This window comes from Ursus americanus, chromosome 14, assembly GCF_024610735.1.
Source record: "Ursus americanus isolate L20-20 chromosome 14, mUrsAme1.1.p, whole genome shotgun sequence".
NCBI classification, from domain to species: Eukaryota; Metazoa; Chordata; class Mammalia; order Carnivora; family Ursidae; genus Ursus; species Ursus americanus.
This window is the reverse complement of record NC_142140.1, coordinates 44,819,274-44,835,863: the sequence shown is the minus strand read 5'-3', so window position 1 is coordinate 44,835,863 and position 16,590 is coordinate 44,819,274. Positions and strand designations below refer to the sequence as shown.

At 52.2% G+C, this 16,590-nt stretch overlaps 1 protein-coding gene across 4 annotated transcripts in view; it reads right to left on the bottom strand.

The window, feature by feature from the left end:
* The window catches only part of CPAMD8 (C3 and PZP like alpha-2-macroglobulin domain containing 8), a 74,136-nt gene that overhangs the window by 31,548 nt on the left and 25,998 nt on the right, over nt 1–16,590 (bottom strand). For all 4 annotated transcript variants that reach the window (XR_015726699.1, XM_045778708.2, XM_087867184.1 and 1 more), the window contains exons 14-20: nt 16,321–16,504; nt 15,065–15,237; nt 14,339–14,488; nt 13,799–13,960; nt 11,835–11,977; nt 8,416–8,478; nt 2,878–3,109 (exon numbers count right to left, since the gene is read on the bottom strand). Coding sequence is in view for 3 of the 4 variants with exons in the window: in XM_045778708.2 (XP_045634664.2) it covers nt 2,878–3,109; nt 8,416–8,478; nt 11,835–11,977; nt 13,799–13,960; nt 14,339–14,488; nt 15,065–15,237; nt 16,321–16,504 (1,107 nt within the window). In the remaining variant the exon portion in view is untranslated. The remainder of the gene's footprint in view (nt 1–2,877; nt 3,110–8,415; nt 8,479–11,834; nt 11,978–13,798; nt 13,961–14,338; nt 14,489–15,064; nt 15,238–16,320; nt 16,505–16,590) is intronic.

Genomic DNA, 16,590 nt, shown 5'->3' with positions numbered 1-16,590 from the left:
CTAGATCAGGGATCAGTCTGCACTTATACCGGCTTTTTCAGACTGCGGTCTTACTCCCCCTGGCTATACGCTACCAAAAAAGAATGACAGAGAATGGATCGTATGCCTGTCCTGAGCCTATTTCTCATGTCCCCCTCGGCCCCCTCCAGGCCACACCATAGCCACTGCCTTGGTTCCTGGCACAGTGGCTCTCACCCAGATGAAGGCACGAGGCTCTGACCTCCTCTCTCCTGCTTTTCCCATCAGACCCTAAAGCCCAGCCAGACCATGTCATGGGCAGTTCCCAGGACAGGCTAAGCTGCCTCCTGCCTCTGTTGCTTGCACATGCTGTTCCCTCTTCCAGGGATGTCCTTCCAGGCCCTGGTGCCTGACTCAAACGTTGCTTGAAGATTCCTGAGTTCAGGGGAGCTGCTCTTTCTTGGGGCTTGCCCGGCTCCCTGTAAACACCCAGTTCTAACACAGCTCGGCCCCAAACTCCCTGGGAGACCTTGGACATGTAACGGTGCATCTCTGAGCTTCCTATCTGGGAACGATTCCACCCCCAGCCCTTCCTCCCCGGCCCACGCAGGTGCTTGGTATCAATGCGGACAAAATCCTGAGACCAGCGCTGGCCTCAGAGGTTAGCAGTGTGAGCGCTCCGAGGTCGAGCGCAGGAGGACCCCACGTCCTGGGCCCTGGGGTCTTCTGATGTCTGCACAAGGCCCGGCACACACTGGGGACTTGGGCACTTGGTTCCAAGGGATGATGAATGAGAACCACCAGCATTTCACACCGAGGAGCTCATTTCCCATGGCCTCTGGGTGTTTCATTCCTATTTCAGAATCTGCACTGACTGCTTTTTTTTTCTTTTTTCCAGTTGACATTTTCCTTTAATTAAAGGCTCGAGGGACAAGAAGCTCCTAGGTGACAGCACATTAACGTGAGGCTCTTCTATAGAGTCAAAGAGACACTGGAGGGAAAGTCACGTGTAAACGCCAGCATCGGACTCATACTGTGCCCGCTGGACGCCGGGGCGAGAGCTCCCTTACGAGCCTTGAGGCTGTCACACACCATCGCGTGCAACAAGCTTCTGGGCAGCGTAACCATTCGGTGGACAGATAGCATTTGCAAAGGGAAAAAAGGAGTAAAGCATCGCATGTAAGCTCCAGGTCCCCCTCTGCGCCTGACTCAGAACGCTTGCTATCCTGGCTCTGGGCCAAGCTCAGAAATGATCACAGACCACAGCCATCCCTGTTGAGGCTCACGAGGGGCCCTCGTGCCTGCTCTTTCCCTCCTGCCCCAGAGAAGCCGGCGGTGGGGGTGAGCGGGGCCAAGGTGAGCTCTCATGTCTAGTTTACAGATAGGGAAACTGAGGCAAACTGAGGCCGTAAATAGAAATGCCAAGCCAAAGTCCAGTCTTCTGGGGGACCAAGAGGTGTAAACATGCTGGACCCCCAGCAGCCTTGGGTGCCCTGCAGGTAGCAAAACTGCTCTCTAACCAGATGTCCTCATTTTTTCAGGAAAAAAAAAAAGGGAAATCTGGGGTTTGGGGATGAAATCTCTAGTTTCCACAGTGTCTGGCTGAGGCTGCAGCTCACATCTTCTGCCCTCGATGTGGAATGAGCCAGCAGCCCTGGGGGTCCCCACACACTTGGCCAGGGCCAGGAGGAAGTCAGCCATGTCCCCAGCACGTGGCTTGTCGGGGTGAAGCTGAGACCTGCAGAGAGCAGGCCTGCTTCCAGCTGGACCCCTGATCCTGCCCCTCACTCACCCCTCCTAACCGTGGAGAGCCCTCCATCTCCCTTCCTCCCTCCCACCAGCTGACGTCCAGGTCTAGCCAGCCTCAAGGATCACAAAGGTGGGGGAGGGTGAGTGGTCCTTGCCTCCCCAAGTTGCCCTGATACTCAGACCCCGGTCCCCTGAAGCCCCCTTCCCTATCATGCACCCACCTGGTCTCACAGGCCCCCTCGCCTGCCGTCCTGCCTCATCACCAGATTCTGAAATTCCCCCCAGCCTCCAAGGTCAGTCCTAAGCCCACCCCCTCGGGGTAGCTGTTACGGGTTCATTCGTGGCTCCGGGAAAGATATTTTGAAGTCCTACACTCCTGGCACCTGTCAATGGGATCTTATTTGGAAACAGGGTCTCTGCAGAAGTCACTACGTTACAGCGAGGTGAGGGCCCACCCTACGCCAATAGGACTGGGATCTTTAGAAGAGGACCCACAGACCCAGAGACGTTCATGGTGGGGAAGACTGGGAGGGACGGCCACGTGCAGACAGACTGGAGCCAGGCGGCAGGAGGCGTGAGAGGGGGGCTCCCTGAGAGCCTCCGGGAGGAACCCGCCCCGCCCACACCGAGACCTTGGACTCTGGCCTCCACAACTGAGAAAGAATCCATTTCTATTGTCCTCAGCCTCCCAGTTGGTGCTACTTTGTTGCGGCAGGAAGCGGAGAGAGTCACCTCCTCCACGTCCTCCCTCCGAGGAAGTGGAACCTGGGGCCCCGCTGCCCGGCCCCTGGAGTTTGCGCAGCATCAGCAAGGTCTGCGGTCCTCATTGTTCCTAGCACGTGCTGACCCATGCAACCCGTAACCGCGGGCGACTCCTCTGTCCCTGACGTTTGTGGAAACCGAAACACCAACCAGTGGAACAGCGTGGCCACGTCGGCGAGTGTGCAAGTGTAAACGGGGATGGCGAGCACCTGCTTTGCAGGATTTCCTGCCCGTCTCCCCGGTAACACAGCTGCCGCTGCTCCCAGGTCCCCCTCCCCATTTACAAAGATGCTCTGTCCCCTTCCAAGCCGCTCAGGCTGACCCCCCCATCCCTGACTCCTGACATCCAGGTGCCCCACCCCCACCCCTGGGCACAGGGAAGGCTGGGGGAGGGGGCGGGTTTAGTACCTCGGCACAGGTGCCCACGTAGTTGTAGACACTGAGTGGGATCTTGGCCTGCTCCCCACGGACCACGTTGGGGGGCAGTGTAAAGTCGACAAAGAAGGGCTTGAAGGTCTTCAGCAGGGCAGGCGCGGCGACACCCAGGCCCCAAGCCTCGGACAGACCCACGGCGTCACCCACCCAGCTGGTGATGGAGTCCGGGACCTGCACGCTGAGCGTCTCCTCACCGGATGGGTCACTGCGGAAGGATGGACAATCATAGGCCCTTCTCCAGGGTCAGGCCAAGGCGGCCGGATGGGGAAGGGGGGACTGCAGCAAGGCCGGGCGGGGGGGGGGGGCCCAGGTAGGCGTCCCCGCAGCCAGGAAATAAGCATTTAGGCACCACACGGCGCGCGACAGGAGAGAGCCGCCCCTCGGCCTGAACTCATATAATCAGAAACACGAATGGCTCTCAGGACAGCTGTGGACACAGGGTCACCCGCCACGTGGGTTCAGCCGTGCCGACTCTGGTAGGGCACGCCCCGCCCTCTGCAGGGGAGAAAGACATTGAATTGAGGGGACCAGTCATTGGGGGCATGCTTGTGTCTCCCAGAAAGGTACATCCGAGCCCTCACGCCCAGTGCCTGCGGACGTGACCTTATCTGGAAACAGGGTCTTTGCAGGTGAAATTAGTTAAGATGAGGTCAGGCTGGAGTAAGGCGGGCCCCAATCTAATGCTGGGCGTCCTTCTAAGAAGGAAATTCAGACACAACAGAGGAGACGGAGGCAGAGATGGGAGGGATGCAGCTACAAGCTACGGACGCCAGAGCCCCCAGAAGCTGGAAGAGGCCCGGAAGGCTTCTCCCCTGCAGCTTTCAGAGGGAGTGCAGCCCTGCCCGCACCTGGATCTCGGACGTCTAGCCTCCAGAACTATGACAGAATAAATTTCCGTTGTCGTAAGTCACCCAGTCTGGGGCACTTTGTGACAGCAACTGTAGGAAACTCACGCAGTACAAAACAAACAAACGTAAAACGTACCACCGAGAATTTTTAGATTGTCTGTGGAAACAATAATATTTGGGGATATCTATTGGGTTAAATAAAATATATGATTCAAATGAACTCCACTTGTTTCTCTTTGCCCGTTGTCACGTGGCACTAGGAAATCGGGAATGACGCACGTGGCTTAGGCGCAATTTCTCTCAGATGGCACCCGCTGCTCAAGGCTCCCCCTGCCTCCGGCCAGTGGCACCCCTGATCACTCTAGGACAGCTTGCGAGGACAAACGCTGTGGTCTCCTTTGCATTTCCAGGATGTCCTTTTGAGATTTATCTTAATTTGGTGTAAGAGTCCTCGGAGGAGAAAACCCATGACCTGGGGAGAAGCCCAGGAAGTGAAGCCCAGACAGCTCCCGGCCTGGCAGGAGGCCAGGCTGTTCCTTACTCACCTGCCTGGACTCTGTCCGCTTCCCAGGAGCCTGACCCTGGAGGCCCTCATTGGGCGGCCGGACACCCCAGCCTATGGCTCACAGCAACCCCACAGGACCTGCGGCCTCTATTCTCCCCTCTATGAGGATCACATGCTGTCACCCCATTACAACTCATGTGGCCTCTTCCCAGTTGGCAGGACATTTGTCCACTTCATATGGTCACAGCCAACTTTTCTGTGGACCCTGGGTGCCACCAGCCTGCCCCCCCAACTAGGGTACATCTACTCTTCCTGGCCTGGTATCCTTGTCCCAAGAGACTCCTGTGGAGCCCGACTCCCAGTTAATAATCCTTTGTGTGATTCTTTCTAGTCCTGACTACAGGTCATTACAAAGGCTCTCCCTGGCTGCCGTCAGGGGACGCTGCCTTCCCCATAGCAGGTTCGAGGCACAGCCAGCATACTGTGGCCTCTGAGGGGAATTGCCAGCCACACTTTGCCTTCCCAGCCCCACTGCCTCCGTTCCTAGGTCTGTGTGTCACTAAGGACCTGCCTGGGCCCCAAGGGCTTTAGGTGTCTGAAGACCATTGCCAAGGTCTCCTTATCAGTGGGAGGAAATCTCAGAGGCATTTCTCCCCGCTTTGGCTCAGCACCCAGTACTTTCCCACTCTGAGCCCTCCTTCCTCCATTCCTCCAACACCAGGGTCCGTAAAACTGTCAGAGTCTTTTGCCCAGGGCTCCCTCCACAATGAGACAACTCCATGTCTGATCTACTTGCAAGGTGTGACATTCTGTGGGAAAAACAGAACAGGAGGAGTCAGGCTATACTGTCAAGGTAATGATGAAAGGCTTCACCATGGCTCCTTGTGGTTGCTTGAATTAGCCACTCCAACACCTGACAGCTCAGCTTTCCCTCTCTCCAGCTCAGCTGAACTCTTGAAAGCTCCAACCTATCCCACCTTTGTTGCATCTTGACCCTTGAGCCTTGCCCAACTGCTCAGGGTTACCTGTTGCTTTCACGCCTGCACCACACCTGGCTCTGCCCACCAAGATCAGACTGTTCCCTCTGCCTGAAATAACCATGAAACAACCACAAGAATGGGAGCTGCCTGCCAGCCTGGCTGGGCTCTTGCTATGAACCGGGAGCTGCACAGTGTACTGCCACTATCCCCAAGACCTCACAGAAGGGAAGTGGGTAACATAGCCAAGGATGGAACATCCCGGGTGCTGGAATGAGGATGCTGTCCCTGATCCCCGCCATGTACCCTGAGCTAGGTTCCTGCCCTGTGCTGGCATCTCAAAACTGCTCTAAGGCACATAGAAAACAAAGAGCACAATGACAGACGTGAGGCCCTCCTTATGAGTAATTACATTAAATGTAAATGGATTAAACTTTCCAATTAAAAAGCAGAGATCAACGGAGTGCATTAAAAAACATGACCTGACTATCTGCTGTCTACCAGAGACTCACTTTATCTCAAGACAAAAAATTGGTTGAAAGTGAAAGGATGGAAAGATATGTCAGGTCAATAGTAACCAAGAGTGAGCAGGTACAGCTATCCTGATATCAGACAAAATGGACATTAAGTCAAAAAAGGCTACAAGAGACCAAGAAGAACATTATATATTAATAAAAGATTCAGTAGAGCAAAAAGATATAAAAATTACGAACATGTATGCACCTAATAAGAGACCACTGAGATATAGGAAGCATACATAAATGGACAGAATTCAAGCAAGAAATAAATAGTTCTACAGTAATAGTTGGGAGACTTCAATATCCCGTTCTGAATAACAGACAGAATAACCAGACAGAAGATAAGTAAGCAAGTAGAAGACTTAACACAATAAAGCAACTAGATCCAGCAGACATTCACAGAACACTCTACCCGGCAACAGCACACACATTCTTCTCAAGTGCACACAGGACAGTCTTCAAGACAGATCATGTATGAGGCCATAAATGAAGTCTCAGTAGATTTTAAAAGGTAGATATCATACGAAGTATCATCTCTGACTATGATGGGACAAAGTTAGAAATCAGTAGGAAAAGGAAAACTGAAAAATTTACAAATTTGTGGAAACTAAACATAATCTTCATTAATCAATGGATCCAAGAAGAGATCACAAAGGAAATTTAAAAATACCCAGAGATGAATGAAAACAAAACATAACCTATCAAAACTTATGGGATGCAGTAAAAGCAGTGCTGAGGGGGAAATTTATAGCTACATATCCACTAAAAAAGAAGAAAGATCTCAAATAAACAACCTAATTTCACAATTTAGAGAACTAAAAAGAAAAACAAACTAAACCCAAAGCTAACAGAAGGAAATAATAAAGATTAGAGCAGAGATAAATGAATTAGGGAACAGAAAAGAGTAACAGCAAAACCAAAAGTTGGTTCTTTGAAAAGACCAGTGAAACTGACCAACTTTTAACTAGACAGACTAAGGATAAAAAGAGAGAAGACTCAAATTACTAAAATATGAAATGAAAGTAGGGACATTACTATCCATTCTCAGAAATAAAAAGATTAAAGAAAAGTACATGAACAATTGTATGCCAAGAACTTGGGTAATCTAAATGAAATGGACAAATTCCTAGAAATGCAAAACCAACCAAGACTAAATTACAAAGGAGACCAAAATCTGAATAGACCTAGAGCTGAAGAGACCTGCAAGAAGATTGAATCAATAACCAAAAATCTCTTTACAAAGAAAAGCCCTGGACCTGATGGCTTTACTGGTGAATTCTACCAAACATTTTTTTTTTTATTTTTAAAGATTTATTTATTTGCTTTAGAAGGGGAGAGGGAAGGGAAGAAGGAGAGGAAGAGAGAGTTCCAAGCAGACTCTGAGCCAAGTGTGGAGCCTGATGCTGGTCTCGATCTCACAACACTGAGATCATGACCTGAGCTGAAACCAAGAGTCGGAGGCTTAACCAACTGTGCCACCCAGGTGCCCCAAATTCTATCAAATATTCAAAGAAGAACCTTGTGCACTGTTAGGGGGAGTGTAAAATGGTGCAGCCACTGTGGAAAACAGTATGGCAGTTCCTCAAATAATTAAACATAGAATTACCATATGAGCCAACAATTCCACTTCTGGGTATATACCCCAAAGAACTGCAAGTGGGGTCTCAAAGAGATACTTGCACACCTGTGATCACAGCAGGATTATTTGTCATAGCCAAAAGGTGGGAGCAACCTGAGAGTTCACCTTGTTCAAGGTGCCAACCCTGGTACCAAAAACACTATCCAGCACCAAAAACATCTGGCCCCAGAAAAAATAGATACATTTGAATGATAGCAGACAGACAGCCCATCTTAGATTTAGACCCCTAGAACGAAACGCAGTCATCTGGATCTGTTCTGACCAGGAGTGAAGTCTTTCCATAAAGGGGACACACACATCTTTGTGAAAGCAGCCAGAGGAACCCCCAGCTGGGAGCTCCGTTCTGTGATGACCACGTGCCATGGCATCTTGTGTCTAGAAGGGGGGCCCACCTCAGCAGTAAGCCCACCCATGGCCTGGGGGGCATCTGACCTTTCCTGCCTAACTAGTTTCCCAGGGCAGGCCATCATGACCTTCCACTAGTACCATTGGTGTTCTGCCACCAAGCATTGAAAGAAAAAAATCCAAGAGCATCTGGCAGGAATTTGGCACAGCAGGGCTTCTTCAGAAAGAACTGAAAGGGGGGAAAATGTGGAAAGGAAATATGCTGAGAAAAGCAGCCTGTTTTGTGGGCAGGAGCCCGAGTCCCCTGAGGAGTGAGGGAGGTGGGGAGGGGGTCAAGTTCATGTTCCAGGGAACTGTAATTGTTTTAATGAGCTCGTTATGCAAACAGAGCAGATAGAGTTACCCCAAGTGGGAGTCGTAAGAGGCACGAAGAACCTGCATTTCGTATTTCCTGAGCAGATGTCCGAGGCTGCAGCGGGATTTGGGGCTGACTTCATGGTTTTGAGTTTTATGTGTTGGAAAAGGATGCCCAAAGTCTGACTCAGATGCTGATGTCAGATCTGAAAGCAAATCCACTGGGAACGATCTGGATTTGCCTGAGTGCCTTGAGTCAGCCCGCAAACACAGCGAAGGCACAGCAACTTACTGTTAAAAAAAAAAAAAAAAAAGCTCACTGTACCTGATGTTCAGACAACGCCAAATCCATGTTTCAGGGAAGAAGGTCCTTTTTCTCTTCTCTGCTCTATGACAATTTAAAAAAGAAATGAGAAAGTGTCATGGGGCATACCTTAATTCTGTTACCTGGCAGGTAAACTTCTACCCAAGTAGAACTTAACAGAGTAAGTCTTACCTGGAAAGACTAACATTGGACTCAGTCAGGGTGTCGTGGGTTAGTTCTCGTGGCTGTCAGTTAACACTCTGCCTGATTAGGATGGAACGTGCTAGTTCTTTTACCTGGCAGGGCTAACATCCTACTTGACGAGGACTCGTGGAAGTGACACATCAAAGGTTTGACAGAATCACCTTAACTCAACAGTGGCACGTCACATCCTGAGTTTAGAAGGTAAGAAGGGTCACAGGGACCCCCCCCCCATGTCCTCCCCTTTGCTAATTTCCCTCCCTGGGTTTGCCATGTTTTTCCCTATCATCACATTGAGCTATCCACCCCCCCCAGCCCCTCCCTGTTTCCTAAAGAGCACTTCCCATCCTAGGTTCATCCTCAGAAGCCTCACGGCCCACCTTCCTCAGGGACTGTCTTATCCTTTAAAATAGTAGTAGTAGTAGTAGTAGTAATAATAATAATAATAATGATGGGGTGCCTGAGTGGTTCAGTCAGTTAAGTGTCTGCCTTTGGCTTAGGTCATGATCCCAGGGTCCTAAGATCAAGTCCCACATGGGGCTCCCTGCTCAGCGGGGAGCCTGCTTCTCCCTCTGCCTGCCACTGCCCCTGCTTGTGCTCTCTCTGACAAACAGACAAATAAAACCTTTAAAAAATAAAAATAATAATAAAAACAAGCCCTACTTGAAATTTGGCAAAACTTCTCAAAATTAAAAATGCTCACATCCTTCACCCTGGAAATACCCATGGACACAGGTGCCAGGACAGACAAATGGACTGGTTCATGGCAGCAAACAACCAAAAATCTCCATCAAGAGGGTGATGGGTTAATCAGATGGTAGCACATTCATGCCATGGGATGCTACCTGTCAGTCTAACCAAGTGAGCTCAGTGCAGACATACTCAGATGGATTGGTCTCCAAGACTTACTGTTGGCTTTAAAAAGGAAAGCCCATATAGTGTTTTCTAATTGCTTTTTTTTTTTTTAATTCTCAGATAGGGGCACCTGGTTGGCACAGTTGGTGAAGCGTCTGACTCTTGGTTTCAGCTCAGGTCATGATCTCAGGGTCCTGAGATCAAGCCCTGAGCCAGGCTCCGTGCTGAGCACTGGGTCTGCTTGGGATTCTCTCTCCCTCTCCCTCTGTCCCTCCTGCTCGTGCTCTCTCCCCCCTCTAAAATAAATATATAAATCTTAACAAAAAATCCTTGTATATGCACAGAAAATTTCTAGAAGGATATCTAAAAAAATACTGACCACAGTTGCCTCTAAACAAGGGAATGGAAGGTCTAGAGGCAGGAGAGAGACTTACATTTAATTACATAAACTTTCACACTGCTTGAAAAAATTTTAACTGCTGCATGTGGTAAAGGAAAGTATCTTGTCCTCAGAACATGGATGTATGGATGTGTGATCCAGTTACAAAAAGGCATGGACACTTCCTTTTAAAGGCATGGCTTATGCGTTTCTGCACTGGGATTTACGATTGCCTTTGTGGTTTAGGGTTTCAGAAAATTACTTTCATACCCACTCTAGGTCAAGCTCTTGGGGGTCCTGGCCCCCATGAGAGGGTCAAGACCCCCAAGGCGGTTTCTAGTGGTGGGAGGCCCTCACCCAACCACGTGCTAGAAATGCCTCCATATGCATCCAAAGTACCCAATGGGGAGCTTGGTCTGCCCATTCCATGATTTGGAGTTTAGAAACTGGGACCCTTGTGGGTCTGCCACGCTCTTGCTAAGTGTGGAGCCCAGGCAGGAAGAACCCAGGAGAACAAAGTATCCAGCATCTCAATCTAGATAGAGAGGGTATGAAAGATGGAGAGGGCTTTTGTGGATAGGCCTACCAGGGCAAGAGGTCCTCTGGTCCACTTCTGGCTCAGAACAAGGGCTGAGGAGTGTGGGGCCCACCCTCAAGGTCTTCAGAGAGACCAGATCCTGAGGCATTACTGACCACACAGACGCCAGCCCCAGCCCCTTGGTTCTGTGTCCCTCTTGGAGGAGTGGGCAGGAGGGAGTAAAGCCAAGGCCTGCCTCCTCCATGCCAGCCCCTAAATCCAGACAGAGTGGGGAGCCAAGGTCTTCGGAACACTCCCCCTTCCCCAGCTAGCGGGCTGAGAGCTGGGCTTGAGAAGGGAGTAAGAGAGGCAGCAGAAGAAGGGGGTGGGAGAGAAGGGAGGGGAGAAAGGATGAGACAGGAGAGAGGAAAAAAACACCACCTCCTGCGAAACAAACTTTCCAGGACTCCAGGGACAAAGTCACAAATCTAAGGGGGAGATGTGAACCCCTCTCTCTCAGTCATCGATGAATTAGCAAACAGACAAACAAGAAGTGAGCAAGAATATGGAGGATTTGGGCATCCCCATCGATAGGCTTGACCTAAAGTATGCATAGTGAGCCTTGTAGAGAATTGATGGGGGCTGGGTCTTCTTTTCAAGAAGACATGAGCCTTTATGAAAACTGGCCACACAAAAAGCCTCCAAAGTAAGAACCAGACAATTGATAACGTGCAGACCACGTTCCCTGACCATAATGCATGTTTGATACAAATTTATAAAACATATTAAAAATATTAATTTAAAATATCACTTTAAAAATTTAAAACATGTCCACTCCTGGAGAAGTCACAGCTCAAAAAGTTAGCACCTATTTTGAACAAGCAATAATGGAAACACTTCACAGCACAACTCGGGTGCTGCCAGAGCAGCACTCTGAGGAAAATTCATAAGCTCCAAAGGCTTAAATGTGTAGAGTTAAAATAAGAGACTGAAAAGCATTACTTGGTGTCCAACTCAAAAATGCAGAGAATTGAAGGAGAAAAGGGAAGAGAGAAGAGGAGAAGGAGGAGGAGGGAACAGGTGGAGGATAGAGGTAATCAAAAGAATGTTCTAAGCACAGTCCCTGGGAGAGGGAGGGTCAAAGCCCAGCTTCCCTCCCCACCCCAAACCCTCTGTCCCAGGGAGCTCTGCTCCTGATGCACCTTGCTCCCTCTGCAACCCCACCCCCCACCCCTGCTGCAGGGAGGTGAGGAGGGGGACTGAAGTGCTTGGTTCCCCAGCCCACTAGGTCAGTAGTGACTTCACGATATCTGAAGACATTTTCGTTTGCAATAACCAGGGGAAAGGGGTGCTATTGGCATCCGCTAGGTGGGCACCAGCGACGGTGTTCGGCACCCACTGTGCATGGACAGCCCCGCCACGGAGAACGATCCAGCCCCTAATGTCCACGGGATGAGGTCAGACAGCGCTGCGTGAGGCAGCAATTACCTGGGGGGGTGTCTGGAGGACCCCGCTGCCACCAGGCTTCCCGTGTGGGGCTGGAAGGCAGGGACAGCCTCATCGGTGTACAGGCCGCCATCCTGTCTGTGGTTGAGGCTCACCAGGTTGGTCATCACCACCAGGCCCGTTTCCTAAGCAACAGACAATGCCCAGAACCCCGGTGGGGAAGCGGATGTGATGGCCTGAACAGTTCCATCACTTTGGGGCTACCAGCCCAACATCACTGCTGCATCATGGCTCTGGGGGGAGTCAGTGCTCTGCTCTGGGCTTGGTGACACGGGCTGAGGGGATGGTGGGACCCAGTAAGCACGCAGGGCAGAGCAGCGGGGAGGCCAGCGCATCTGCAGCCCAGGCACAAAGAGCCATGTGTATGACTCTGTTTATGTGAAATGTCCAGAACAGGTCAATCCATAGACACAGAAAGCAGATTCATGGTTGCTGGCGGCTGCGGGGGGGGGGGGGCAGGAGTGACTGCTCATGGGGACAGAATTTCCTTTTGAGGTGATGAAAATGTTCTGGAATTAGAGGTGCTGGTTGTACAACATCTTGAGTGTCCTAAATGCCACCGAAGTGTCCCCTTTAAAAAGGTTCATTTTGGGGTACCTGGGTGGCTCAGGTGGGTAAGCGTCTGCCTTCAGCTCAGGTCATAATCCCAGGGTTCTGGGATCGAGCCCCACATCAGGCTCCCTGCTCAGCAGGGAGCCTGCTTCTCCCTCTCCTGCTCCCCCTGCTTGTGCTCTCTGTCAAATAAATAAATTTAAAAAATGGTTCATTTTTCTGTTAATTCTGCTAATTGTGAATTCCACAATTAAAAAAAAAGTCAGTTGGTACCCTGTCTGATCTAGCCCAGAGACAGACAACTGCCATTGTGACTGTTAATAACCTTCCTCACTGTGCTAAATTATGGGATGGGGCGCCTGGGGCTCAGTCGTTGAGCCTCTGCCCTCAGCTCAGGTCATGATCTCAGGGTCCTGGGATCCAGCCCTGCATCACACCGGGCTCCCTGCTCGGCGGGGAGCCTGCTTCTCCCTTTGCCACGCCCTCCACTTGTGCTCTCTCTCTCTCTTTATCTCTCTCTCAAATTAACAAATGAAATCTTTAAAAAAAAAATACTGGGAGCAACTTGACTGCGGAGAAGCCCCACCCTAGACAGGCCAGCTCTGCTTCTGGAACAAGGAATGTAAAGTCAGAGGCATCGCCTCTTAATTCCAAAAGCTGCCAGGGCCCGGGAGTTCAAGCTGCCCGGTCAACAAATGTGTAACTGAAACGTCATCTGTTCCAATGCAGAAAAAGATACACGTATCAATACACATAGACAGACATAGATGTGTGATGTGTTTTCTAGCTACTGCAGCAAAATGTTAATTGTGGGATCGAGGTGGTGGGTATATACATGTTTGCTAATCTGTTCAACTTTTCTATAAGTCTGAAAATCTTCCATAATAAAAACAGGAGAAAAAAGATGTGTTTTAAATGATTCTCACAGTGGGATGAATAGCACTCACAGATGGGCCGTGCAGTCAAGTGGGGACCACCAGCGTGCTCATGTGGGCTCCCGGCATGATCTAGAAGGATGCTTGCGCCTACTGCACCCTGGGACCCCTGGCCCCCGTAGCCAGGAAGGAGGAGGACGGATGTGAGCTACAAATGTCAGGGTGGGTGGCTGCCTTCCCAGGGTGAAATTTTCCTTCCTGCAAAGCACCCTTGACGTCTTTGCTCCGTTCCAAGTTCAAGTTATCAGTCGACACTCATAACGTGCTGCACCTTGTCTGCCTTGCATATTGGGGGGGTCTGCTTACGAGCTCTCATTGGGGAGAATCAAAAATTAGTTCTCCCCCAACCAAAGTTTGGAAACTCCCCCCCCCCGACCGTCTCTGTATCCCCCAGATCGTCTGTTTCAAAGTGAGAGGCGCTAGGAAGGGGGCAGTGGGTCTAAGACCATCTGTCCTTACAGCGAAGGCAGACCCGGAGTCCTTGGTGATGCCCCAGGGCCACGGGAAGACGGAGGAGCGCCGGCGTCTTCGGGCCGCCAGTCCGGCCCACCAGAAGGACCCATCCTCCCGGGACGCCCCGAAGGCATCAGAAACATCATAATCTTCCAATTCCTGGAAAACCTACAGGCAAAGGGGAACAGGGACCGGTCGACTGGAGGTTTCTTGTCAACCCAAACCAGCTCTCGGGGGTCTGGCATGCTCCTATCTCAACCTCCTTTCACGAAAACACTTGGAGACCATCTTAGGGGATGGGCCTCAGTGTCATCAGCCCCTTCTAAAGATGGGCAGAGGGGTTGCAGAGGTAGGACCCGGACAATGTTATATTGCAAGAGTCTGATGAATCTGACCCCAGGATCTTTCAGCTCACCAAAGCAGCCATCAGGACTGGGTTCACCAGTAAGAGACAGAATCTAGACTCACAGGGGGCCCTTCACTTACTGGAAAGGGAGAGCCCCCCGTGGAGGTGCTGGACCCTGGTGCCCGAGGGCCCCCACGTACCTGGGCCGGAGTCAGCTGGAACCCAGACCTAAGCAGGTAGATGCTCTTATCCACGGCAGTGACACACACACAGCTGCCCCTCGCAGCCCTGACCCGCAGGTCAACCACCTCCCCGGGCTGGGTCTCGTTTGCCGAATAGGTCAGCGAAACCTGGACCCAAATACAGCAAAGAAATCGGGAGCTTGGCCACTTCTCCTGACTGACCCACCCACCCTCTCCACCTGCCAACAAGAGTTGACCCTCGCCAGCTCAGTGGGGACCCTGGCCTTGCTGCCCAGGCAAGGACAAGGGCGGGAGGCAGAGTGACAGGAACAAGGCTGGTGCAACTGGAACATTCTGTGCGGAGGACGGGAGATGAGGGGAGGGGTGGGGAGACAGGCACCAGCTGAGGGCATGTGGCAGTCAAAGGATGCAGGGAGAGGGGGCAGAAGGCTGAGCCCACTGCTGGGGACAGGAGGGGTGTCCCCTAGGTCTGGAACCCAGTGGGGACACAGAACAGCAGACTGCTTTCCCTGGGTGGGATTAATGCAATCCCCCTCTGGGGGACTTTTGGAGGAACTCCAGTAAAAATGCAACTTGTGTTGCAATTATTCCTGAAGGCAGTGTGGCCCTTGCAGTCACCCTCTGGGGGTCCAATGACAGCTGTGAGCAGCCCACCCAGGGACAGACACCCTGGACAGTGCTTGCCTGTCCCCCGGCTCCACTGGCTGGTTCCCCACGTCCTACCTGGTTTTCAAAGAAGGTCTCAACGGCAAACTGGAGGCTGTCGGCAACCCCTTCTCCATTCTCCCTGACATAGAAGACGAGCAGGCGGCCCAAGGGGACCATGCTGGGGCTCACGGCCAGCTGAAGGGAGGTCACACACACGTTGACCTCGGCTGCTGGGGCAGGAGGGGGCTCTAGGACAAGTCAGAGGTGGCGCAAGGCATGAGAACCCAGCAGCCCACAATGGGACCACCACTGCCCCAGGCTGCCCTGGGGGTGACATGGGGCACCTCAGGGGGAAGGGCTGGCCCTGGGTGAGTGCTCCACGGATACTCACATCCCCTGTTACTTCACCTAGAAGGGAAGGGAAGCCCAAAAGGATGCGGGGATATGATTCCCAAAGCACCATGCCCGGCCAGCAGTTCTCAGCCAGGACAATGCTGCCCCCCAGGGGACATTTTTGGCTGTCACGACTTGGGAGTGCATCTAGGGCGCATCCCCGGCTGTGCGTCATCCCCAGCCTCCCCCTACAGAGCACAGGGAGAATGATCCAGCCCGAACATTAGTAGCACTCGGGGTGGGAAACTGCCTTCCCATGAGAGGGACCCTGTCTTCCAGTCTCTCTATGCATCTAGTTAGCTAGCTAGCTCTGATTCTCATCTACTGGTGACTTTTCCTCTTAGGGACACCGGCAATGTCTGCAGACCTTTTAGATTGTCATACTGGATGGGTTGCTGCCGGCACCAAATGGGTAGGAGGCCAGGGACGCTGTTTCATACCTTGCCCCGCACAGGACGGCCCCACCCCAAATGGCCTGTCTTCAAGTGTCCCCACCGCCCAGTGTGGGGATCCTGCTTGAGGCAGAAGGGCTACGAAGCAGGAAGAGGCTGGGGAAGATCCAGGGGAGGCGGTGGGTCTCGTGAGAAGCACATGGAGTCAAGGAGAGAGAGGAGGGGGGCTCCTAAGTGGGAGGGGGACCTGGGCAGAGTCAGAGAGGCCCGCTGGCAGATGGCAACACGGCATGGTGGGGGCCAGTCTGCCCCTATTCCCCTGCAGACAGGCAGTGAGGACAGCCTGGAGAGGACCTCTCCACCTCCAGCAGCTGGTCACTGCCCGCCTCCTGGCCCCAGCCCCATCTTGCCCAGAACAAGTGCCCTCCGCCCCGAGGCAGGCACCCCTCCGGGCTGAGCCCTGCTTACCCCTCCTTTCTGGGGTGACTCGCCCCAGTCTCAATGGTTCAGAAGACGCAAGGAACTCCTGCCTGTGGCCTGGCTCACCTGTCTCAGAAAGGTGCATTAAACGAATGGGTGTCTCTGGGGCCGCCCGCCTGCTTCTCTGCTGGGTGAGGCGGGCGGGCTGCTGGCCCGAGAGCACGATATTGCCCCGCGCAGTCACCTCGTAGTACAGGGTGAAGTTGCAGGGACACGTGGACTTCACGGGGAAATGGGCTTCCTCTCCGACCTGGGGGAGACATGCAGCGTGGGGAGCCCCGCCTGGCACCCCACAGCCTGGCACCTACACAACACCCACCTTGGGGCAGATGGCTG